Raw genomic sequence first — 25,447 nt, 5'->3', positions numbered from 1 at the left:
TCTCAATTCTTACCAAGGTATAATTAACATTTAGCACTAACGTTAATAAAAATCTGGGTACATTATGGGGCAGGTAGCATTTCTGGAAAGAAAAATGTTAATATTTTAGACTGAAAAACCTGTGTCAGAATTTACCAATAAGCTGGGAACCATGGACTCTCAAGTGCAGGCGGTAGCAATCATCACCTCAGCTAGACTTTAAATTCAGTGGAATGACCACATGTGGATGTGGACAGTAATAATTATAGTTTAATTTGAATTTGTTCACAGTTGTAAATACTCAATGCTTGTATTTTGTGTATTTTTGAATAAACTTTTGTAGTCTTGTGTTAAAAAAAAAACAACCAACAAACAAATTCACCTACCTGAATCATCAGGCATTGTCTGCCTTATCAGTACAATGTACCTCAACAGAACTTGGGTTGAAGCAAACCATCCTAAATATGAAGTTTGTAACATACAATGTCAAAAGCAAGCTTAACCCACTACTGTATTCTACTCCTATGACTGTGTGGTTAGGCATAGTTCAAACAGCATCTATAAATTTTCTGATGATACAACTAATTATGGCAGAATTTCAGATGATGATGAGGAGGCAAACGGGAGCGAGGTGGATCAGCTGGTTAAGTGGTGCCATAGCAACAACCTTGCACTCAACATCAATAAGACCAAGGAATTGATTGTGAACTTCAGGAAGGGGAAGTCGAGGGATCTGAAGTGGAAAGGGTGGTGCAACTACAAGGAAGTCACAACAGTGGCTATATTGCATTAGGAATTTGAGGCTTTGTATGTCACTAAAGACAGTGGCAAATTTCTACAGGTGTACCATAGGGAGCATTCTAACTGGTTGTATTGCTGTCTGGTATGTAGGGGGTTACTGCACAGGATTGGAAAAAGTTGCCAACTCCATCATAGGCACTAGCCCCCACATCATAAGAGGGCAATGCGTCAAAAAGGCAGCATACATAATTAAGGACCCCCATCTCCCAGGACATGCTCTCTTCTCATTGCTACCATGAAAAAGGATATACAGGAACCTGAAGACATACAGTATTTAACGTTTCAGGACCATTAGATTTCTGAAAGGACAAAAAAATCCACGAATACTGCCTCACATTTTTCCTCTCTTTTAGCACTACTTCTTATTTTATTTTTTTTACATACATATTGTAATTAATAACATTTTTCTATTAAGTATTGGAAAGTACTGTTGCCGTAAAACAAATTTCACGACATATGCCTGTGATATTAAACCCGATTATGATTCTGAAATGACTCTCGAGGAAACGTTTCCGCCGGGTGCTTTTCCCCACTGTCCCACAAGGTGGCATCATCTGCCAAGTACCGTTCCCCGTTCCACCACTGGGCGGGTGCTTTTCCCCACTGTCCCACAAGGTGGCATCATCTGCCAAGTACCGTTCCCCGTTCCACCACTGGGCGGCGGCGTCTCATAGACTTGGTGACGTGCCATTCTCCGGCTGCTGTCCCTCTTCCCACTGTCGGGTGGCGCCACCTGCAGCGCCATCACCCCCCCCCCAACCCACCGACTTTCAGGTCCCACCACTGGGTGACGTCACGGCGTGGTTCAGAGGTCACCCGGATGGGGTGCGCGCCATTTTCAAACGTCCTACCGCCGGGACTCGGGCCCTCCCTCGGAAGGGGAGAAGGACAGTGATCGATGCCGCGGGTTGAGGACCGGGAGGGCAGCGGTAAGTAGTAAGCGAGCAGGAGCCGGGTGTCAAATAGGTCTTCACTTGGTAACGTTGGCGGGGTCTCGGCCTAGACCGGCTTTGAGCTAAAGTTGGGCGGTGGCCGGTGTCGGGGACGGGGACCTAGCGGGTGTACGGAGGCAGGAAGAAGGGGACGGCCAACCAAGCAGTATCTCAAACCCTGACTGTTACTCCAGGCGACCTCATATTTTGAAACTCTGCCATGGATTATCCCTTCACCAACCATTCTGTCAATTCCCTTTAGAACCTCACATATGTCATTAAATTCACAATCTTTAAACTCGGTGAAAGCAGAATAAACCTTCCCTTGATCCCGAGGAATAAACTATTTCAACCACATAAAAGTTTAGTAGAAATCAACCTGCTAAAGCTTCCTTGCTTCCAATGCACTTTGCCTTAAATATGAAGACCAAACGGGTTTCATCAGCCCCCTGTAAAGGTGTAACAAAACCTTACTACTTTTATACTCTCTGGAATTTGCCACAAAGGCCAGCATTCCTCTAGGATTCTTAATAATTTGTCATGCATGCCTTGCGTTTTATATACTGGGCCACTCCATTACCTCAGTATCACTATGTTTTGTTGTCTCCCATCTTCAAATAGTAATTCACTCCAGGTTGGGAACCCTTCATGACTGTGACTAAGCACCACTCAAGCACCATTTATAAAGTTGTGGTGACGCCACTGTTGGTAATATCTCGGGTGGCAATGAGGAGTCATGTGGGGTGAAACAGACTGGCTGGTTGAATGATGTTGCTACAACAACCTCACACTCAACTTCAGCAGACAAAGTAATTAATTATAGACAACATTTTAGATCCCCATGTTGGATTTCTGAATTACCCATTTTTGCATTCCGTAATTTATAGTAATTTTATGTCTTTGCTCTGTAATGCCGCTGCAAAACAAATTCCGTAAGACAATGTTAATGCCCAGCAGCACTGTGGGAGTACCAAGAAGGTCTGTAACAGTTCCAGAAAGCGCACTGCGACCTCTTCAAAGGCAATTAGAGATGAGCAATAAATGCTGTCCTTAGGCATGCCCAGGTCCCAATTTTTCAAAAAATAATTAGCTTAAAACCAATTTATAATATGCATTAGTACATCAGTGCTTTGTTGCCTTAGGAACTATATTTGGAGGTGCAATGCTGATGCAGGGTTTTTTTTTGATTACTGGACTTTCTAGCTGGAGAACCTGTGCACTTCCGAAGTAAGGAAAGCAAAACTATGCCAGTTACAGATTCAGTAAGAGCAGGGATTCCATGCTGGATGATTTGAAGTAGGCCAGGAATAGTATGGCCATATGGGGTTCAGTGTCTGCTTCACCACACACATGCGCATGCATGCTCGCTCACTCAATCACTCTTAATGCATGGTATCACGAACAAATGTTAGGGCCTTATTGGTCCATGATGTCAAATGGGTAATCAAATTTGTGATGGTGAAAGATGTTCAGTATGGAGATTTTCATGTGATATTTTGAAAATACAAAACATCACTTATAGAAATATAGAAATCCCCCTACTACATTCCAATGGTTTTCTCAACTATATTAAGTTTAAATTTAGAAAAAATTAGAAGTGATATTTTTGATCCTTCGGTTAAATTTGAAGAATTTTATGCAACATTTTCATATGATGTAATTTGACCTTTCCGAATCTTTTTTATTAACTTAAATTATATGAATAGACGAGTGGAGTTGATGACATTACTGAACGTGTCTGATTCAAGATATAATTGTTCTGTTTTGTTCTGTTTTTTGGGGGGTTTAGTATTCAGTTTTTTTTTCTTTTGGGGTTTTTTCTTCGTTTATATATATTTTTTCTTTTTTTTCTTTATGACTAATTTCATTATGAGTTTGGAAGTATTATACCTATGTTACTTAAAATCTTTTTTGTATATGTTTATTAAAGATTATTCTAATCTCTTTGTATCAACATTGTTACTGTGTTTATAATTTTGAAAATTAATAAAAAGACTTAAAAAGAAAAAAAGAAACATAGATATCACAGAACTTGTTAGAATTGCAGATGCTAAAAGCCTAAAATAAAAACAGTGCTAGAATTAGTTGGCCAAGTGGTTATGGCATTCGTTTAGTGATCTGAAGGTCACTAGTTCGAGCCTCAGCTATGGCAGCTTGTTTGTGTCCTTGAGCAAGGCACTTAACCACACATTGCTCTAGTGTCTGTGTGAGGAGTGGTGCCCCACACAGACTTCCAATCTGAGCCTTGTAAGACATGAAAATGCCCGACACAAGCCTCTCATGGTCTGAGTCGACATTCCCTCCTCCCTCCCTCCTATGAAAAAGGAACTGTTAATGTTTTAGGTTAGTCCTCATTCATGTGAAAACCGTTATTTGCCTCAATACAGTCTCATTACTGAAAACCATACTGTCTCAATAGGCACAACCTAGCTGTTGAGTAAATTTAGTATTTTCAGTTTTTATGAAATGATAATATTTAACACAACCTTTGACTTTCCAATTTGTACATTAGAGTTGATGCAGTGAACATCAAGCAGTTTGATTAGGTTACTGTGTCTGAATGCCTTAAATAGGGTAAGGCTATATAACAGCACATTGAGGTTTTAATGTGTAATTCATCAGTGAATGTATGCAAATTCTGAACCAATTGATTGGAAGCAAGCCAATCATGCATTGTTTTTGTTACCTTGTAAATTAACGAAACCACTGTTGCAGATCTGTGAATATTAACACTGCTTGTTATTTTCATACTCATATTCCTATTGTATAATACAGCCAAACAGGATTTCAGTAAACAGAAGCTGTATTGTTTCCATAACGTATAAGTAAGACTATTTGATACAAACCAAATGCCATTTTAGTGCAGCTGCAGAAGAACAGAACAACTCTTTGTCCATGACCTGCTTTGTTTTCTTCTGAGGAGATGTTATGGAAATTGCTTCAGCGGTACAACATGTGATATAAAATGGATGCTCAGCAGTTACCTCAGATGCAAAATTTAAAAATTGATTCTGCTCCCAATGTTGTCTAAAGTGGTTTGCTGAAGCAGTTGAAGGAACACTGTCACCATTGTGTCCCCAGGGTAGCTTGCCATCATTGAAAAGCAGAGAGATGCTGATACTGGAAGTGCTGAAGTTTTGGAATGCAAGTCAGGCAGCATCTGTGGAGAGAAAATCAATTAAAGTTGAATATCAATGACCATTCAATACTCAGTGTCAATGCCGAGTTGAAAGAGCATTTTGTTTTTAAATGGACATGCCATGAATAAGTGTAGTGTTGTTCAAAAGCTAATAAATTATCAATGATCTGCAAAAAATTTGCAAGCACTTGGAGCCTTCATTTAAAGCCATTACTCAGATTTCATATAGCTGTAAAAGAAATCAAATTGGGTGCAGATTGTCCTAGTGGGCTGTTCCTTCAATTGCACCCCAATTTGTCCAAATTCTTGGATGTCCATAAATCCATAATGCAGATCCACACCTGGTACAAATAATGTAGCTTGCAGTATGAGGTTGCTTATGTAAAGCTGAGGCCTGACTGGAATGCTTTCTTATTTCACTGCTTACAACGGAAGTTTTGTCTGTTGGTGTTTCACTATAATATAATGCCATAAGATGTGGTAAAATGCAACTTAGCCGCAGTTGTGCAGAGTAATTTGGATCAGCAGATGTGCTTGTCACTTTTGTAAGTTCAGTTAAGCAGGACATTTATCACTGTTTTCATTTACTTAAAAAGTTATGTTATTTGGAAATATGGTAGAGGACATAAGACTCCAAATTGATTACATTTCTATAAAGTATATTATAAAATTTACCATACATTCATTTGAATGTTAAGAATAATATTAGAATTCTCCTAGCTACTGCTCCTTGAAAATTGAAGACTACACTGCATGAAATCTGACAGGCTAATGACTAATTTCTACTATTTAAATGGTTAATTTAAATACGTTTGAAAGTTGATGCTTCAGTGAGGCTAAAGCAAAATATTTTTTCAACTTCACTGCTGAAAAGGCTTAACTTTTTTCTAGATTTCCCTACCAGTGTAAATAATCTTGCTCTCTGCATCCTCTTTGTCTCTTTCATATCTTGAAATTTTCAGCCAAAATCATTTTTGAACCTTCTCGTCCCTGCCTGTATGTGAAGCACCTTCAATAACTCCAAAAGACTGAGGTTTGGTAAAATACTGAAAGGCTTTTATTCGCTGTACAATACGACCTCCACGGTGAGAGTCTGCCCCCAGACTGAGGGGGAGGGGCAAGGCGAAATCACCTTTATTCAGGATTCTGTGGGAGGAGACACAGGGGCAGTCAGCAGAGGGGCATGTCCAGATAGTTAACCCAGTTACAACATATATACATGGTTTACCAGTATGTTGCTCCAAAGCCTTTGTATTAAGTATCTAAGCCAGATGCATATAGTGCTCCCAGTGTGGTGGAAGCTGTGCTATATAACATGTACCTCTTTGTATTCTTGTCCATATTTTATTAACCTCTATGTGCAACTTTAATCACCTCCATCACCAACTATGGTTAGCTTTTTGTGCTATCTGAAGTCCTATTTTAAAGCTCTTAAATCAATGACCTGATTTTTGCTTGTTTTGAATTCCATTTGTCACAGTTTTGAATTGTTAATCTATCAATATTACTTTTTGTTGTTTGTGCTGCTTATATTTGAGATCTTGGTAAACATAGGTATGTGGTTCTATCCCCTTGTGCAAGGATAGAGTGAATGAAGTTAGTGCGGGTACTAGGATAAGAGCTGTAAACAAGGAAACAAATCATTAGACTGGTTAGAGAAGAAGGAAAATGACACAAATTACAAATTCTAGAAACAGTGCAAAAAAGAGATTAACTGTTTAGTTAGAAATATGGTGGTAGATGGGAAGAAGCTGTTTCTGAATTGTTTTGTGAGTTTTCAGACTCCTGTACTGACAAGGCCTCCACACGAAACTGTTGTGAATTACCATAATTTGGTAGAAATGTAGCAAGTCATCACACCATATTTTCTGCTACTGTGGAGAGAAAACTAAATATCAAATTCTTTGTTTAATTGTAATCTCTGTCACTATGACATCCTGGGCATTGTCACAGATATCACAAGCAAAATGTTGGAGGAACTCAGTATGCCAGGTAGCATCTATGGAAAAGTGTAAACATGTCTAGTAGTTTTATTGTAAAAACTAGCTCCTGTTATACAGCAGCCCCTTGTTATTAATCTGTCTACAAGTTGATTGAATGCTCCTAGCCAACAAGCATTTAAATTAAATGGGTTTAGTTTTCCTGGACTATTGTTTTTGTATTGTGTGCCAGTGTTCTAGAGTAATTGTCCCCATTGTTCTGTAGACACTTCCAATTGTTGTAAGTTTGATGTCATGTCCTTACTGTAATTTGTTAATTCTCTCTATGGTAGTTAGGCTTGAACATGGAAAGTGCAGTGTCTTTCCTTGTTACATTTGATATCAATATCGTATTCTTAAGGTTTATATTCCTGTAATGTTTTTTCACCTTCTGTTTCGGAAACATTAGAACATAGCATTGTATCTCCTAATTGTTTCAACGTCTAGGAAATTCACTTGAATTTGCAGTGAAGCATATCTTGACATGACCACCTCTTCAGAGAGAAAGTTTGTAAACCTGCGAAAGCGTTTGGATCAACTTGGCTATAGGCAGCCCCTTGGGATAGAGACACTCCCACTGGTGGAAAATCTTTTCAGGTATTTGTAAATAGCTCTTTGTCATTTGTTCTATATATTTCACAATTTTATTCTGCCCAGAAAAATGTTACAATAAATATAAGGATTAAAACATTTCAGTTCAAGGAAAATTAAAGAAGGTTGGAATAGGGTTAAGAAGAAGTGTTGGGAGATGCAGAGGCAGTGGCATGGATTGCAACAAATAAGAGCATGAGAAAACACAGAAGGGAGAAGGAAGGTGGATGAAACAGGAAGAAGTAGAAAAAGTGAGACTTGAAGTTTATAGCTGGGATATCTTGTCTCATTAGGAGGAACAGGGCAGCGAGGTTAAAATTATTGTGTCAGGACATAGTTCTTTTCATTTTCTGCATTGAGGAGCTAGGGAAGTAGATGAGTATCTAACTTATGAAGATGGGATTGTGTTCCTGAATTCTGAATAAAGGTTAGCAGAGTAATTTATTTTATAGAGTCCTTGCTTGGTACGTGACTGAATTTGGGCTTGCATGTTTTTCTGGAATGGTTTTCTGTGCAATAATATTGTCCTTTTGATTAGCCCTGCATTTCTTATGGTTTTGTCATTCTGACTGAGGGTCATGTCGCACTACCCCACAGAACCAGGCCCTTTGGCCCACACCTGGACCTTGGCTCTCCATACTCCTCCCATCCGTGGACTTATCCAAGCTTATCTTAAATTTTGCAATCAAACCCACATTCGCCACTTCAGCTGAGTGAAGAAGTTCTCCCACAGGTTCTCTTAAATATTTCACCCTTCACCCGTAATGTATGAATGCTAGTTTTAAGCTCATCCGTTCTCAGTGGAAAAAACCTGCTTCCATTTGCCTTATCTATACCCCTCATAAATATGTGTACCTTTATGAAATCTCCACTCATTTCCCTATGCTTCAGAGAATAAAGACCTTACCTATTTAATACACACATAAAATGCTGGAGGAAGTCAGTAGGCCAGGCAGCATCTATGGAAAAGTGTAAATAGTCGATGTTTCAGGCTGAGATTCTTCATTAGGACCCTTCATTCTGTCCTGATAAAGGGTCTCGGCCTAAAACGTCAACTATTGAATCTTTTCCATAGATGTTGCCTGGCCTGTTAAGTTCCTCCAGCATTTTGTGCATGTTGGTTGGATTTCCAGCATCTGCAGATTTTCCCGTGTTTGTGTCCTAACCTATTTAACCTTTCCCCGTAAGTCAGGTCCTGATTGCATCCTTGTACGTTTTCACTGTATTCTTTCAATCTTATACCTTTCCTGTAGGTAGGTGACCGGAACTGCACACAATACTTCAGATTTGACCTCAGCAACATCTTATACAACTTCAGCATAACATCTGAAGTATATTAAGTCCTATACTCAATATTTTGACTTTGTGAAAGGCACTGTGCCAACAGCTCTCTTTGTGACCCCATCTACCTATGACACCACTTTCCAGATCCCTTTGCTTTGCTGCAGTCCTCAATGCCCTAGTATTCACTGTGTAAATCCTACCCTGGTTTATCCTCCCAAAGTGAAACGCCTCATATTTGCATTAAATTCCATCTGCCATTACTAAGTCCTATTTTTCTTCAGCTAATCCAGATCCCACTGCAGGCTTTGATAGCCTTCCTCACTGTCCACTATGCCTCCAGTCATGGTGTCATCTTCAAATTTGCTAATATAGTAAAAAATTCAAATCATTAATACAGATGACAAACAGCAACAGACCCGGCACCGATCCCTATGGCACACACTTACCACAGGCTACCAGTCAGGAAAAACAACCATCTACTACCACTCTCTGGCTTCTGCCTTTTTAAATCTTGTGCTTTACTCACCATAAATAATGACTCATGATCTCAAATTGTGGATTGTTTTCTTATATTTCTGCTTATATCAAGAAGTCTGCTTCTGTAGATATTCTGGCTCTGGACCTTTTTTGACCTTTACTGTAAAATATCTAAGTTTTCAAAGGATCAAAAGGTTGAATCTTTGAACCTTCGGTTTTCCCTATGAAGGGAAAGTGTACTCACTGGAGTGTGGAAGAATAATAATCATTATCAAAGTGAAAGATTCTGAGAGACTGAGAGCAGAGGTTGTTTAACCTGAGATTTTAGAAATCTTGTTTCTTGGTTAGTGGCCAGTCATTTAGCATTGTAGTAAGAAATGTTTGCTCAAATTGTGAATCTTTGCAATCAAGGTTGAATAGAATGAAAACTTATTACTGAGCATGGATGCTTAGAGAATATGTATTAGGAAATGAGGGCAGGCCAAGAACTGAACAAGGTATTACTCTCAGAGCATGTTCTAGGGCACGTATGGCTTCTGTTTACGTTGAATGCCATTGTACAATTTCTAATAATGAGGTGAGGCATATCTTTAAAAGTGCATGTCGCCTGAGAATATTATCTTCGTAAACCACGCAAAATTTTAGAACACTTTTTATATTTAATCTGCTGGCCTCCTGCATTGATAGGTCAGCTAATACTGCCTACTTTGTTGGTACTTACTTAACAATAACTTTAATTTATTAACATTTAAATGTGTGCCCTGATGAAATGCAGATCTTATGAATTGCATCCTGGCTCTTAGTAAACATTATATTGGAAAATATTGGGGGCGTAGATACCATTTAAAAAAAATGTGCTATTATGTTACAGTGATTTAGTACACACAACAGAAAGCCTTCGCAATGCCAAACTGTCATCTGGAAAAACAGAAAAAGAGAGCAAGAACCTGGATTCTGTGCTTGAGCCATATAGAACTGAGAATGCGCGTCTTGTCCAGGAGAACAACAAGCTTCACCAGGAATTACTGAGATTAAAAGAGGAATCAGATCAGCAGATCAAAGGTATTGATCTGCATGCATAGCTTGCATAAATTCTGCAAGTATTTATGTAACAATATTACTGTTCATACTGAAATGGAGTTAATTTTATCTTATGTATATTTATTTATTTAGCAATTAGGTGCAGAGTAGTGTAGGCCTTTACGGCCCTTTGAGCCACACTGTCCCAGCAACTCCCAACAAACCTGATTAACCCTAACCTATAATGACCAGTTAATCTAGCCAGTACGTCTTTGGACCCAGGGAAAACCGACGCATTCCATGGGGAGAACATGCTGACCCCTTATAGAAAGGAAGGAGGAAATTGCCTTTTGAGCTCACGAGAGCGCATAGGCCATCAACTTTTTGCTATTGATGTTCCTGTAGCAGGTAATTTATTTTTTACGAGGTCAAGTTGCTAGCTCGACGCTCAACCCAGCATGGATGCAAAGCATGCCAGGGGAGCCGGCTGGGTTCGAACTCGGGAGCCTCTGCTCCGAAGTCGGGTGCTGATGCCACTACGCCACCAAGCCGGCACCTTACAGAAAGGCATTGGAGTTAAACTCCGGAACACCCCAGGCTGTAAAAGCTTCATACTAAGTGCTATGCTACAGATGGTTAATCTCTTTACCAGCTTTTAAAAATATCCTATGCTTCCTGTTCAGAGATATTCGCATGGTCTGGTCATGTATTTTGACTCCATCAAGTACCCATGGGAATATCAAAAGAAATGATGCATCAAGAATATATATTTTTGAAAGTATATTTAATTTAGTCCATCCAGTGGTGTAGTGACATCAGTACGTACTGGATTTCGAGGTGAATGATCTCAAAATCAAATCCAGCCAGCCCCTTGCATACTTTGATTCTGTGCTAGGTTGAGCGTTGAGCTGGCAACTCTACCTCATAAAAAACAGTAAAAAGCTATGGAAAAGTCAAAAATGTCGCCTGATGCGTCACAAGGCGTGAAAAGGAGCAACAATATTTAATATAATTTAAAGAGATTTTGCTGTGTTACTGTCCAAATATATTTGATTAATTGCCAATAATTCTGATTTACACCTGAATAGTGTTTATAACAAACTTTTATGCACTGTTAAATGGTTCTGCATTTTCATATTGAACAAAAAGTAGCATGCAAATAATTCCACTTTGTTTCTTGGGCAATGAAAATATAAGTGTGTGATCCCACCCACAAAACAACATGGACATGGAACGACCTAGATCACGATCTTTGGTGTTTTATTTCAGGCTTCCCTTTACAGACTAGCTGTAATTTGTGGAGGAAGCACCCATTAAATTACAAGGCCAAAAAGATGTTGTAGTGATTTATCCTTTTAGCCAGTTTAACACTCTTGTATTATCAACCTATGATAACTCTGTATTTAAGACCTGAATTGTAAGTAAGTTTAATTTCTCCACTGTTTCTTGGCTTTTTCTGACATAAACTGGTAACTATATTGTAAGATGCATATGTATTTTATTTCCTCTACATTGAAGATTTAAAATATAGCATTAGAATATTGGAACATGACACTGCAGATCTGAAGTTCCTAAATAATCAGTATGTACATAAAGTACGATCTCTAGAGAAGGAAGGTAAAGCAAAGACTGAAAAGATCCTGCATTTACAAGAGAAAAACCTGCAGGCAGTGATACAAACTCCAGGTAAGATTGCTGCTATTTGCAGTTTTGTTATAATTTTTAAAGCATGTGTAATGATTTTGCTGTAATTCACTATAGGATGATGTGTTAGGCTATAGCAGCTCATATGGATTAGAGTAATGGCTATTGCAAAATATAATGTGATTTATAGTTTATAGTTATACAGCTGTCATTGTCAATAAGTTCTTGTATGTACGTCCATCATTTAAAATATATGCATTATCCATATTGCAATAGAAAGCCCTCTGCAAACCTTTAGACCTATATTTTGGGTTAATGCATCCCTCATTTGTTGATTCATTGATTTGTTGATTCATATGACATAGCCATATAGGAAATAGTTCATAACTGACTGCCTTAGATGAGGTGTGGTTGATTATCTTCACCGGTGAATTTCGTGATAAGAAAAAAAATTGATTTGGAAATAACAACTGAAAATTTAGGAAATATTCCTTGTTCTTAGATGCTGTTTTACCGGTATTTTGCTGTTGACTGGTTGATTTCGTAGATAAGCTAAGATGTCACTGTCTAAGTTAGAGCTTTATTGTCATTGCTGAGGACAATGATGTTGCAGTGCTACTCCAATCAGTGCAAATCAGCATAAAAACACATTCTTTTAAATTTAGTCAATGTCCAAATTATTTAGAATTACATCTAAGTTACAACTGAATTAAAAATGAACAACGCTAAAATGACGTGTTATTCAGTTGCACGACAGCCCTGGGGAAAAAGCTGTTTTTCAGTCTGGATATCTGTGCAAAGATGTTGCTGTATCTCCTGCTGGATGGTAGGAGATTAAACAGGTGATTACTGTAGTGGAATGAGTCCATTACAATTTTGTGAGCCCGTTATACATGTCATTTATGAGTTGCAGCTGGTTTCCATATCTGGTAGTTGTGTTTCAGTGATGTTCTGTGCAGTCCTGATCGTTCATTGAAGTGCATTTTGGTTGATCTTGTCGCAGCTAGTTTACCGTCAATAAAGATTTACAAGTAGCTTTTGGGAAAGGTTTGTTTTCTTTAAACTCCTAGGATAGTATAAGTGCTGCTGAGCCTTCCCTACTATCAGGGAAGTGTAGATGTCCAAGAGAGCTCCACTGTGATGTTCACTCCCAAGAACTTAAAGCTGGAGATCCCTTCCACTACTTCACTGTTTATGGATAGTGGATCTTATTTATACCTTTTCGATCTCCTGAAATCGATAATCATTTCTTTGGTTTGTTTGATGTTGAGTGAAAGGCTATAGTCAGGCAGTTTCTGCACCTTCTCTCTATACGCTGTTTCTTTGTTATTTATAATTAGTCCAGTCACAATGGGGTCATCTGCAATTTTCATGACGGAGTTGGTAGCATAAGCACAGTCAGGGGTGAAAAGAGTAGAAAGGAGTGGGCTCGGTGAGCATCCCTGTGGTGCACTGGTCAGGGAAGTTGATGCCTACAGTATTTGTCTAGTCTGACAGTCTGGGTGTGATTGGTAAGCAAGTCCAGAATCCAGTTGCAAATTGATATTGTGAGTCCTAAATTGTGTAGCTTAATGATCAACTTGTTGGTGAGTATGGTGTTGAAGACAGGAAAGTAGTCAATAAGAAGTATTCTGGTGCAGCTGTCCTTGTGCTGCAGGTGTCCAGTACAATGTGGAGAGCAACGGAGGTGGCATTCTTGGTTGATTTGTTTGCCTTATAAGCAAACAGAACCACCAGGGACCCAGTCTCCATCTCTTTATAGGCAAACTAGTGCTGCTCCAGAGTAGCAAGGATGGCATTCTTAATGTGGGACATAACCAGTTTCTCCAGGCACTTGCTGGCTATGGAGGTGAGTGCAACCTGGCTGTAGTTGTTGAGACAGGAAGGGAGTAGACTTGATAGCCAAATGATCTGTTTGTACTTCTGTTTAATTCGTGAAGGAATAGGATTCTTTGTTGGCAAATTTTATTTTGTGTAAAGTCAGTTTATTTCTCTTACTGATTCTGAAAGTGGTGTTTTAATCTCACATATTTCACCCAAGGTACTATTCATGTGTGTCAACATAAGCTATTTAACTAAACGTTCACACAGGTTGTATAGATCCGCATGTACGTACTCCTGTATTGAACTGGAGCATTCTGACAGCTTGTCAGCTATTCTGCAAAAAGCCACTGGTTAGTTGTAGAGCACATATTGAGGGTTTTCTATCAGTTGTTGAGCTGAGGGACTGGGTATACTTAGGCACCTCAGTTTTAGTCCAGCCTTTGTTGGTGCATCCATCTGAGAACTATTCCTTTAAATGGAGTCACTGACCATATGTAGAAAGTGAAATTTTGTATGTTTCTTTTTGTTCTGTATGTTTGTGATTTTAAATAAACAATTAAATAGTATGGCTTAAAATTAATTTATATCTTTTTTTCAGTTTGTATTTTTATCATTTAAATATCTTTCAGTTGTTTCCTAATTACTCTGATCATCAGAAATATTTGGAAGCTCTAGTGGCTGGAGGGCAGCATGGTAGTTTACGGTACTATCCGAGGGCTGCATGGTGTTCGTGCCCTGCCATGCTGGGCACTACAGCCACTATGATGAGGGGTTAGGGCTGTCTGGAACCACACAGCTACAGAAGGATAAAGCAATCACAGGGCAGGTGTGGGAGCGATCACAAGGTGTTGACTGGCTCCATCAGTGATTTTGGCCTGTGGTAATCTGGTTCCGTGTTATATAACCATATAACAATTACAGCATGGAAACAGGCCATCTCGGTCCTTCTAGTCCATGCCGAACTCTTACCCTATCCTCAGCCCATAACCCTCCGTTCCTTTCCTGTCCATATATTTATCCAATTTAACTTTAAACAACAACATAGAACCTGCCTCAACCACTTCTGCTAGAAGCTCATTCCACACAGCTACCACTCTCTGAGTAAAGAAGTTCCCCCTCATGTTACCCCTAAACTTTTGTCCTCTAACTCTCAACCCATGTCCTCTTGTTTGAATCTTCCCCACTCTCAATGGAAAAAGCCTATCCACATGTTGGTAAAATGTTTTCCATCATTAAATTACAATGTGGCTTATGGATCCTGAGTTTGGCCATATATCCATTTAACTGGTTGCTCATAAGCAACATCAAATCATCTGGGAATGTTTGTAACCCACTGTGCAATTGTTAGTAATCAGGGTATCTGATGCTGTCTTTAAAATCTTTTGTAACATAGAGAGGTGTAAATGCCAATGTAGTGCAGAAAATTGTAAGCATAAAATATGGATTAGCAAGATCACAAAAATAAGATCTTGCTAAATGGTCTACATCCTTGGCAAATATGCCTGCTGCTTCTCAGCATTTAGCAGTCTGTGTTATTCAGAAAGGCCCACACAACCAATGCAGATCCTTTCAGATTACTAGTGGCAAGACCAACCCACAGATTTTATTTAATAGCCAATTAAAATCCATTTAAACCCAGTTCACAGTTTAGTGGTTATTAAAGACTTCTATTTGTAGGTCTTAGATATTCAAAAGCACCAAGTACTGTTAAAATGCAGCCATTCTTTTATTAACTAAAATAAAAACATTAAAATTAATTTTCAGAATTAGCTTCATGAAATAATAAACATTTATTGACCTTATACCATGCTTTCTTGGGGCAATTTTTGTTCCCAAATGAATAGACTTGTAACTCTCGAACTATGTCTAAGCTGACACAAGTTCAACACTATATCTTCCAGTGTAATTTTTATTTTGAGAAGCCTAGGAAATTAACATTCTGTAGCTGAACTCTATAGATCCCTAAAGTCAGAGCACAACTGGAAATTCTGCAGCTCTTCTTAAATTTGGAAGTTTATAGTGATTGTTTATTATGGAAATAAATGATGACTATTCTGTGTGGAATTGCTGGCCTTGCTGAAGAAATTTCAAGCTGCTGATATCTCATTAACATAAGCATCAACAAATGGTTGATAAGACTATTGCATCACAGAAGGCTGGGTCATAAAGTGACATCATAGGACAAATTTACCCATGTAAGCCAGTTACCAGGAACTTTAAAATACTGCTTTAATGATGAAGTCTGCTGAAATCATGAAACAGTAGAAATATCAAAATTAATCAGTGTTGGTGCAGTTTATTTTATTTGAATAAAATTATTTCAAACTGCACACTTGAAATAAAGAAACAAAGCCTGGCAAACCAGTTTTAGTTTACAGCCGAGTATGGAATGTATGTATAATGCTGTCTGAAGAAAATAAGGTTTGATTTTAATATTGGAATTTACTCTCAGTGTGGAACAATTGACTTTATTTTTGCAGGTGGCAAAAAGCGCAACATCCCATTTCGTCGACAGCGAATGCAAATTGATCAGGCGGTTCCTCCATCTGCGATTGCATCAGCACCACAAATTCATACTGAAGATCCTTACCATCTGGACCTATTGAATGTAGCTGATGATAGGTACTTTTAATTTGTAATTAGTTAAGCCATGTCTATTTAATTATTATAGTTCTTAATAAATTATTTATCCATTATTAAGGTAGTGAAATAGAATATTGAATTTTGATTTTAGTTACAGATTTAAGCTGGAAGCTTTGTCATAAAATAATATGGATAACATTTATATAATTGGGTAAATGAATAGCATCTTAATTCAAATTATAAAATAAGAGGCACTGAGTTTGTGATAGCTCAGATCAAAAGAAAGGATCAGTAGCAGTGTTTTGTTGCTACATAATTTTAAGGAGTATGGTTAATCAAACATACAGAACCTGGCATCACCTGTAGTTCATTTGGTAACATGCCTTCATGTGAGTGAAAAGGACAATGCTGAAATATTTAATTGTAAATATTTGTAAATGCTACTAGTTTTTGATTCTATAAATTGACTTCATTCAATGTGATGTCAGTAGTCAGTGATGCAGGACAAATACTGACAACATTTGGTTGTGGTTTAGAAGAATCAGCTATGTTTCTTGATTAGCTATTCTATTACACCAACAATTGTATTATCTGCATGACCATGTGAGAGTCCTGATGTGAAAAGGACAGATAGAATATAATGAATTTTTGTTACCTATTGACCTACTCCCAATCATCATCAAAGCAATGAAAGGGATCTTTAGCTATCTGCATTCAAGCATCATTTACTCTGCAGTAAACCAATTGCTAACGCTTGGTTTGGGCCACATAGGTTCATACCTTGTCTTGATACAGGTGTCCCCCGCTTTACGAGGGTTCGCATTACGCCATTTCGCTTTTACGAAACACCTACATTAGTACCTGTTTTCGCTAACCAAAAGAGGATTTTTGCTTTTACGAGAAAAGATGCCTGCTTTAAACTTGTGTTTACCCCAAGAAAGACTACCATGACTGTGAAGCCTTGCGCGGGCAGGTGTACGTGCGCATGCGTGTACGTGCCGATTTTTTTCCTACAAATCAGTTTTGGCTAAAGCTTCCTCATTCTGTTAAGTGAAACTACACTGTACATACATTATTTCTAGTAGGTAAGTTATTGGAGGGAGTACTAAGAGACAGTATCTACAAGCATTTGGATAGACAGGGGCTTATTAGGGAGAGTCAACATGGCTTTGTGCGTGGTAGGTCATGTTTGACCAATCTGTTGGAGTTTTTCGAGGAGGTTACCAGGAAAGTGTATGAAGGGAAGGCAGTGGATATTGTCTACATGGACTTCAGTAAGGCCTTTGACAAGGTCCCGCATGGGAGGTTAGTTAGGAAAATTCAGTCGCAAGGTATACATGGAGAGGTGGTAAACTGGATTAGACATTGGCTCGATGGAAGAAGCCAGAGAGTGGTAGTAGAGAATTGCTTCTCTGAGTGGAGGCCTGTGACTAGTGGTGTGCCACAGGGATCAGTGCTGGGTCCATTGTTATTTGTCATCTATATCAATGATCTGGATGATAATGCGGTAAATTGGATCAGCAAGTTTGCTGATGATACAAAGATTGGAGGTGTAGTAGACAGTGAAGAAGGTTTTCAGAGCCTGCAGAGGGACTTGGACCAGCTGGAAAAATGGGCTGAAAAATGGCAGATGGAGTTTAATACTGACAAGTGTGAGGTATTGCATGTTGGAAGGACAAACCAACGTAGAGCATATGGGGTTAATGGTAAGGCACTGAGGAGTGCAGTGGAACAGAGGGATCTGGGAATACAGATACAAAATTCCCTAAAAGTGTTGTCACAGGTAGATAGGGTCGTAAAGAGAGCTTTTGGTACATTGGCCTTTATTAATCGAAGTATTGAGTATGAGAGCTGGAATGTTATGATGAGGTTGTATAAGGCATTGGTGAGGCCAAATCTGGAGTATTGTGTTCAGTTTTGGTCACCAAATTACAGGAAGGATATAAATAAGGTTGAAAGAGTGCAGAGAAGGTTTACAAGGATGTTGCCGGGACTTGAGAAACTCAGTTACAGAGAAAGGTTGAATAGGTTAGGACTTTATTCCCAGGAGCGTAGAAGAATGAGGGGAGATTTGATAGAGGTATATAAAATTATGATGGGTATAGATAGAATGAATGCAAGCAGGCTTTTTCCACTGAGGCAAGGGGAGAAAAAAACCAGAGGACATGGGTTAAGGGTGAGGGGGGAAAAGTTTAAAGGGAACACTAGGGGGGGCTTCTTCACACAGAGAGTGGTGGGAGTATGGAATGAGCTGCCAGACGAGGTTGTAAATGCGGGTTCTTTTTTAACATATAAGAATAAATTGGGCAGATACATGGATGGGAGTTGTATGGAGGGATATGGTCCGTGTGCAGGTCAGTGGGACTAGGCAGAAAATGGTTCGGCACAGCCAAGAAGGGCCAAAGGGCCTGTTTCTGTGCTGTAGTTTCTATGGTTCTATGGGAAGACACAATGGGTAGTCAGTGCTTTGTGAGTGTTGCTTTGACCCCAACATCTGTGGAGTATTTTGTATATTTCTACCTTATATAGGCTGTGTATTTATCATATCATTCCTGCTTTTACTATACGTTAGTGTTATTTTAGGTTTTATGTGTTATTTGGTAGGTTATTTTTTGGGTCTGGGAACGTAAAAAATATTTCCCATATAAATTAATGGTAATTGCTTCTTCGCTTTACGCCATTTCAGCTTACAAATGGTTTCATAGGAACGCTCTACCTTCGGATAGCGGGGAAACCTATATAATGTGTATGTGTGTGTGTGTATATATATTTTTTTATGTATGTACACATATGTATATTTATTTACATATATATGTATATGTGTGTGTATGTATTATATTCTGTGTGTTTGCTAAGCTAGGGGATCGCAGGTTGGAAATGCCTGTATTAGGTCTGCAGCCTGTTGGTGAAATCCTTGCCCCTGACAACAGTAGACAAAATTATCTTGGAATCATGTCTGATTACAGAAATATGAATGTTTTATTGGAAAAACTCCAATAGCTATTGCCTTTGTGGCTACTTAGCTCTCTTGTGTAGCATGCTGTTACGGTCTTGGTTCTGGTGGCACATTGTAGGGAGCGCCATAGTTAGAACAGATTATCAGTTGTTTGGTAAGATGCCTGTTGGTCTCTTGGAACTATCTGCATGCTCTTTGAGCTGAAAAATGACTGTCTCCTGATAAATGCTATCTACAAAGCACTGAGCCTCATTGATGGAATAGAGGTTTCAGACTCCTCCAGCTGACCACACTTATGGTTGTCAAAACTGGGAACCATTGTAAGGTTCCCACATGGTACCAGGATGTACTGTATGTTCCACATGTGTGAGCTAGCTTGTCATGCTCTATCATGTCTAATTCTTCCTAATGTATCTCTAAACAGTAACCCTAAAAGCACTTCTTTCACTCAGGGATAAAGGGGGTAAATGTGTCTGGGGGTACTTTGCTTCAGTGCTCACCAGGGAAAGGGACTTTGACAAATGTGAGGTCAGCGTAGAACAGGCTAATGTTCTGGAGCATGTTGAGTATCCCAGGTTACTACAGGAAATGAAGGGAAAGATTAATGGGGCATTGATCTTTGCATCTCCCCTGGAGTAATACCAAAGGATTGAAGGATGGCAAATATTGTTCAGTCATTTAGAAAACGAATTGGGGGTAATCCTGGGAATTATAGATCACCGAGTCTTACGTCAGTGTCAGCAAAACAATCGAGGGATCCTTGAGGATAGGATTTACAAGCATTTGTATAATCATAGTCTTATTAGGGATAGTCAGCATGGCTTTGTGAGGGTGAGGTTGTGCTTGAGGATTTTGAGGAAGTGCCAGAATAATTTGATGGAAGTAGAGTGGTGGTTGTGTATATAGATTTTAGTAAGGTGTTTGACAAGGTTCCCCATGGTAGGTTCATTCAGAAAGTTATGAGGCATGGGATTATTGAAAACTTGGCTGCATTGATTTGTAATTGGCCTGCCCATGGAAGGCAGAGGATGGTAGTAGATGGAGTGTATTCCTCCTGCAGATGAGTGACTGGTGGTGTTCCAAAAGGATCTCTTGTGTGTCCCCTGCTCTTTGTGATGAGCAGTGGAAGGTTGGGGTAGGTAAATTTTTGAACGACATGAAGTTGGTAGTGTTGTGAATAGTATAGAATGTTGTTCAGTTGCAACCGGATATAAACAGGATACAAAGCTGGACAGATTCCACAGATTCACTACTGTCTGGCTAAAGAAATTCCTCCTCACTTATCAGCGGTCCCCAACCACCGGGCCGCAAAGCATGTGCTACCGGGCCGTGAGGAAACGATATGAGTCAGCTGCACCTTTCCTCATTCCCTGTCACGCACTGTTCAACTTGAACATAGTGTTGCCAACTGCCCTGTATTTGCCGGGATATCCCGTATATTGGGCTAAATTGGTTTGTCCCATATGGGACCGCCCTTGTCCCATATTTCCCCCGCTAAGGTTCCTATGAAACCTTTCGTGCCGAAATGGCGTAAAGCGAAGAAGCAATTACCATTAATTTAAATGGGAAAAATTTTTCAGCGTTCCCAGACCCAAAAAGTAACCTAACAAATCATACCAAATAACACATAAAACCGAAAATAAATAACACTAACATGTAGTAAAAGCGGGAATGATATGATAAATACACAACCTATATAAAGTAGAAATAATGTATGTACAGTATAGTTGGGAAGATGAAGGCAAAACTGATTTATGGGGAAAAATCGGCACGTACGTGCATGCGCACATCATATGCGCACGTCACGCATGCGCACACAGGTGTCCGTGCAAGGCTTCATGGTCATGGTAGTCTTTCCTGTTGTAAAGTGTCCTGGGATTTGACTGCTATTTTTGTCCCTTATTTGGGAGTGAGAAAGTTGGCAACCCTAACTGAAAAAGACATGTTGAGGTGAGTTCAACCCTACTTGAACCCCCCCCCCCCCCCCCCCCGGTCGGCTGGTCCGCAAGAATATTGTCAATATTAAACCGGTCTGCGGTGCAAAAAAAGGTTGGGGACCCCTGTTCTAAATGAATGTCCCTCTAGTCCTCTAGTCTGAGGCAGTGCACTCTGGTACTAGACTCACCCACTATAGGAAACATCTTCCCTACATCCACTCTGTCCATATCTTTAAATATTCGATAAATTTCAATGAGACCCCCCCCCCCATTCTTCTAAACTCCAGCAAGTACAGGCCCAGAGCCATCAAACATTGCTCACACATTGACCCTGTCATTCCTGGAATCATTTTTATGAACCTCCTCTGGACCCTCTCCAATGCCAGCACATCCTTTCTTAAAGGCTTTTGACAAGGTCCTACACAGAAGATTAGTGTGCAAACTTAAAGCACACGGTATTGGGGGTTATGGTATTGATATGGATAGAGAATTGGTTGGCAGACAGGAAGCAAAGAGTGGGAATAAACGGGACCTTTTCAGATAGGCAGGCAGTGACGAGTGGGGTACCGCAAGGCTCAGTGCTGGGACCCCAATTGTTTACAATATATATTAATGACTTAGACGAGGGGATTAAATGCAGCATCTCCAAGTTTGTGGATGACACGAAGCTGAGCGGCAGCGTTAGCTGTGAGGAGGATGCAGGGTGACTTGGATAGGTTAGGTGAGTGGGCAAATTCATGGCAGATGCAATTTAATGTGGATCAATGTGAGATTATCCACTTTGGTGGCAAGAACAGGAAAACAGATTATTATCTGAATGGTGGCCGATTAGGAAAAGGGGAGGTGCAACGAGACTTGGGTGTCATTGTACACCAGTCATTGAAAGTGGGCATACAGGTACAACAGGCGGTGAAAAAGGCAGATGGTATGCTGGCATTCATAGCAAGAGGATTTGAGTACAGGAGCAGGGAGGTACTACTGCAGTTGTACAAGACCTTGGTGAGACCACACCTGGAGTATTGTGTGCAGTTTTGGTCCCCTGATCTGAGGAAAGACATTCTTGCCATAGAGGGAGTACAAAGAAGGTTCACCAGATTGATTCCTGGGATGGCAGGACTTTCATATGTTGAAAGACTGGGTCGGCTAGGCTTATACTCTCTGGAATTTAGAAGATAGAGGGGGGATCTTATTGAAACGTATAGAATTCTAAAGGGATTGGACAGGCTAGATGTGAGAAGATTGTTCCCGATGTTGGGGAAATCCAGAACGAGGGGTCACAGTTTGAGGATAAAGGGGAAGCCTTTTAGGACCGAGATGAGGAAAAACTTCTTCACACAGAGAGTGGTGAATCTGTGGAATTCTCTGCCACAGGAGACAATTGAGGCCAGTTCATTGGCTATATTTAAGGGGGAGTTAGATATGGCCCTTCTGGCTAAAGGGATCAGGGGGTATGGAGAGAAGGCAGGTATAGGGTTCTGAGTTGGATGATCAGCCATGATCGTACTGAATGGCGGTGCAAAGGGCTCGAAGGGCCGAATGGCCTACTCCTGCACCTATTTTCTATGTTTCTATAAGGGCTGTAAAACTACTTACAATACCCCAAGTGCAGTCTGACCAGTGCCTTATAAAGCTTCAGCGTTACATCCTTGCTCTTATATTGTCGTCCTCTTGAAATTAGTGCTAACATTGCATTTGCCTTCCTTACCACCAACTCAACTTGCAAGATAACCTTTAAGAAATGTTGTACAAGGACTCCCAAGTATCTATTAACCTCTGATTTTTGACTTTTCTCTGTTTAGAAAATAATCTACACTTTTATTCTTTCTACTTCGCTGCACTATATTCCATCTGCCACTTCTTTCCCCATTCTCACGACCTGTCTCAGTACTTCTGCAGACTTTCTGCTCCTCAACACTGCCCCTCCACCTGACATGGGCTGCTCAGCAGAACTCGTTAGGTGTAGTAGGGCCTTGGGATGGGGCACTCCTCATGTTGTTTGGTTTATCCTGCTGCTGCATTTGCAGAAACATCATGGTGGTATTTGAGCTGCGTGAATTAGTCCATGCTTCAGTAGGATGCAGATTGGTGGAGCTCACTGTTGGCTTGTAGACATTGAGCTTTGTACTATGTTTAAGGTTGTGATCTTCAAATATTCCTTTTGTCAAGTAATCAGAACCTGGCTGGCTGGCTGTACTGACGAGCTGAGGTGATGATAACATATTATGCATATTGGGAACCTGAGCGCCCTGACTGTTTCCGAAGTACTTTGGGAGACTCGAAAGTACTTCAACAGTAATCAAACATGATACAATTATTGGTGCAATTAAGCATCAAGATTCTGTTACATGTCAGCAATTCACATACATTTTAAAATTGTGTTTTTATCAAGCTATGTCTTAATTCTTTTCTGTTAACTTGGATTTGTATTTGGACACGATGGGCCAAAAGACCCTTTCCGTTCAGTGATTCTATATTTCATTATCTGATTTGCAGTAAAGATCTAAAAAGACAGTCATGAGCTAGTATTTCAGTGATTGATTTAATTTTAGTTCTTTTTGGTACAGATTTTTTAAAACTTTTTTTCTAATATTTTGATGCAAATAATTCTTGCATGATATTTACTTTTTGACTTACTTTTATGATTTACCAGAATAATGGGTCTTCAAGACACCGTTAATAATCTCAAGGCTGAACTGGATAAATCAGATCGTGAGATGAGAAAATTTCAGAGGCAGGTGAGATAATCTCTTGTGTGCATGCAAGTTTATGTTGTAACTATTTTTGTTTTACAGAAAACAGAATTATTTACATCTTGGCAAACTTATCTTGATTTTCCATCGAACTGATAGCTAATGTAATTCTGGCATCATTCTTTAAAAATGAGAATAGTTCATTCACAAAGGGCTTTAAGTGTATGTTGTAGAGTAGTGCCTTCATGGCCAAAAATGAATTATAAGGCAATTATTATATTATTCTTTATGATCTCCCAAATCTGTCCCACAGCACAGCGATGATCTATTTTCCCTATTCTATTTTCACCCTATTGTACCCTAGCCAGGTTAATTCCTATTTAAGCTGTTCTGCATGTACATTTTATAATTTTCTCAGCTGGTTCACTCAAAATACAGCTCCAATATTGATTTTTACTTTTTTTTAAAAATCTGTATTTAGAAGGAAGCCTTTTTAGGTGCCAGGGAGGTCTCTTTATGAAAAGGCAGTTGTGGCTGGATTCATTCCAGTATTCCAAATTCATTTATGCTTCCTGTAACTTGAATGTGACTAAAACTGAATTTTATAGAGCCATTATCTCCTGATCTAATTACTTACCCCTGACATTTCATCTGAACTTACTTCCAAGCACCTTAAAACTGTGCCCTCTTGTGTTAGCCATTTCAGCCCTGGGAAAAAGCCTCTGACTATCCACATGATCAATGCTTCTATACCTCTGTCGAGTCACCTCTCATCCTCCATCACTCCAAGGAGAAAAGGTCAAGTTCACTCAACCTATTCTCATAAGGCATGCTTCCTAATCCAGGCAACATCCTTGTAAATCTCCTCTGCACCCTTTCTATGGTTTCCATATCCTTCCTGTAGTGAGGTGACCAGAACTGAGCACAGTGCTCCAAGTGGAGTCTGACCAGGGCCCTATATAGCTGCAACATTACCTCTCGGCTCCTAAGCTCAGTCCCACGATTGATGAAGGCCAATACATGGTATGCCTTCTTCACCACAGAGTCATGGTGTGCAGCAGCTTTGAGCGTCCTATGGACTCAGACCTCAATATCCTTCTGATCCTCCACAGTGCCAAGAGTCTTACCATTAATACTATATTCTGCCATCATATTTGATCTACCAAAATGAACCGCTTCACACTTATTGGGTTGAACTCCATCAGCCACCCCTCAGCCCAGTTTTGCATCCTGTCAGTGTCCCGCTGTAACCTCTGACAGTCCTCCACACTATCCACAACACCTCCAACCTTTGTGTCATCAACAACTTTACTAACCCATCCCTCCACTTCCTCATCCAGGTCATTTATAAAAATCACAAAGAGTATGGGTCCCAGAACAGATTCCTGAGGCACACCACTGGTCACTGACCTCCACGCAGAATATGATCCGTCTATAACCACTCTTTGCCTTCTGTGGGCAAGCCAGTTCTGGATCCACAAAGCAATGTCCCCTTGGATCCCATGCCTCCTTACTTCCTCAATAAGCCTTGCATGGGGTACCTTGTCAAATGCCTTGCTGAAATCCATATGCACTACACCTTCTGCTGTACCTTCATCAATATGTTTAGTC

The 25,447-nt window shown here is 39.7% G+C and overlaps 1 protein-coding gene across 6 annotated transcripts in view; it reads left to right on the top strand.

Annotated features, from left to right (window-relative positions):
* Nucleotides 1-1,593: 1,593 nt before the first annotated feature.
* cep135 (centrosomal protein 135) overlaps nt 1,594-25,447 on the top strand; it is a 122,516-nt gene continuing 98,662 nt past the window's right edge. For 5 of the 6 annotated variants that reach the window (XM_072252683.1, XM_072252684.1, XM_072252682.1 and 2 more), the window contains exons 1-6: nt 1,594-1,709; nt 7,278-7,427; nt 10,054-10,244; nt 11,721-11,888; nt 16,151-16,292; nt 23,797-23,881. In XM_072252683.1, the coding sequence (XP_072108784.1) occupies nt 7,315-7,427; nt 10,054-10,244; nt 11,721-11,888; nt 16,151-16,292; nt 23,797-23,881 (699 nt within the window). In that variant the 5' untranslated portion in view covers nt 1,594-1,709; nt 7,278-7,314. The remainder of the gene's footprint in view (nt 1,710-7,277; nt 7,428-10,053; nt 10,245-11,720; nt 11,889-16,150; nt 16,293-23,796; nt 23,882-25,447) is intronic. The other variant, XM_072252680.1, reaches the window with a different exon arrangement.

Source organism: Mobula birostris, chromosome 3 (genome assembly GCF_030028105.1).
Source record: "Mobula birostris isolate sMobBir1 chromosome 3, sMobBir1.hap1, whole genome shotgun sequence".
Classification (NCBI taxonomy): Eukaryota; Metazoa; Chordata; class Chondrichthyes; order Myliobatiformes; family Myliobatidae; genus Mobula; species Mobula birostris.
This window is presented reverse-complemented; position numbering and strand designations above follow the sequence as displayed.